The sequence below is a fragment of the Calidris pugnax genome, unplaced genomic scaffold (assembly GCF_001431845.1).
Source record: "Calidris pugnax isolate Ruff unplaced genomic scaffold, ASM143184v1 scaffold28, whole genome shotgun sequence".
In the NCBI taxonomy this organism is placed as follows: domain Eukaryota; kingdom Metazoa; phylum Chordata; class Aves; order Charadriiformes; family Scolopacidae; genus Calidris; species Calidris pugnax.
Window position 1 is genome coordinate 14,662,548 of NW_015090842.1, and position 705 is coordinate 14,663,252.

General features: G+C 72.3%; 1 protein-coding gene across 1 annotated transcript in view; it reads right to left on the minus strand.

Moving 5' to 3' along the window:
* The window catches only part of N4BP1 (NEDD4 binding protein 1), a 32,328-nt gene that overhangs the window by 20,904 nt on the left and 10,719 nt on the right, over window positions 1-705 (minus strand). Inside the window, exon 2 of the mRNA XM_014942162.1 lies at window positions 34-474. Within this exon, the coding sequence (XP_014797648.1) occupies window positions 34-474 (441 nt within the window). The remainder of the gene's footprint in view (window positions 1-33; window positions 475-705) is intronic.

The following is a 705-nucleotide window of genomic DNA, read 5'->3' on the forward strand; positions in this document are numbered from 1 at the left end:
CTCTCCCCCGCGGGGAGGGTGACCTCATCCAGCCCCGGCTCGGAGCCGCGGGCTGCCCAGCGAGCCGCCATCAGGGCCGGCCGGGCCGCCCCGCTCCGCGGCCGCCCATCCCGCCGGGCCGCAGGACAACAACACGGGGAATCCCCGGACTCCCTCCGCACCGCCCGCCCGCGCGCGCGTCATCGGCCCGCGACGACGATGACGACAACAGCGCCGCCGCGCGCCGGGAAGCGAAAGGCGCCTCTCCGCAGGCGCGGCGCCATCTTTGGCGAGGGCGGGGGAAGCGCTCCGCCTCGGGGCGGGCCCCGTCCCGCCTCCCCGCGGGGCGGGCGGTGTGGGCGGGGTGTGGCGGAGCTCGGAGCGGTGTCGGTGGCCCAGCCGCTCGCCTCCTGCTTTCCCTGGTGTGCCCGCGGTGGTGCCCCGAGAGGAGGCGGGCGGCTTTCCACAGCCCGTGGGCGCCAGGCACAGTCCCCTCTAAATGCCACAGAATAAGTTAAACCTGTAAAGCAACGGGGAAACATAGTGAGCGACCGCCAACCAATTCTGATCAATTCCTTGACTCGGGGAGGCAAAAGGCGAAGGAGACGGTGTTATTGCGTTTTAAAACAAGGCTTGGCCCAGCTCTCGCAGGTGCCGGAGCCTCCCGGGCGGGCGGCAGGAGCGTCCCACCCGGCGGTGGCCGCAGGGCGCCCTGCCACGCCGCTG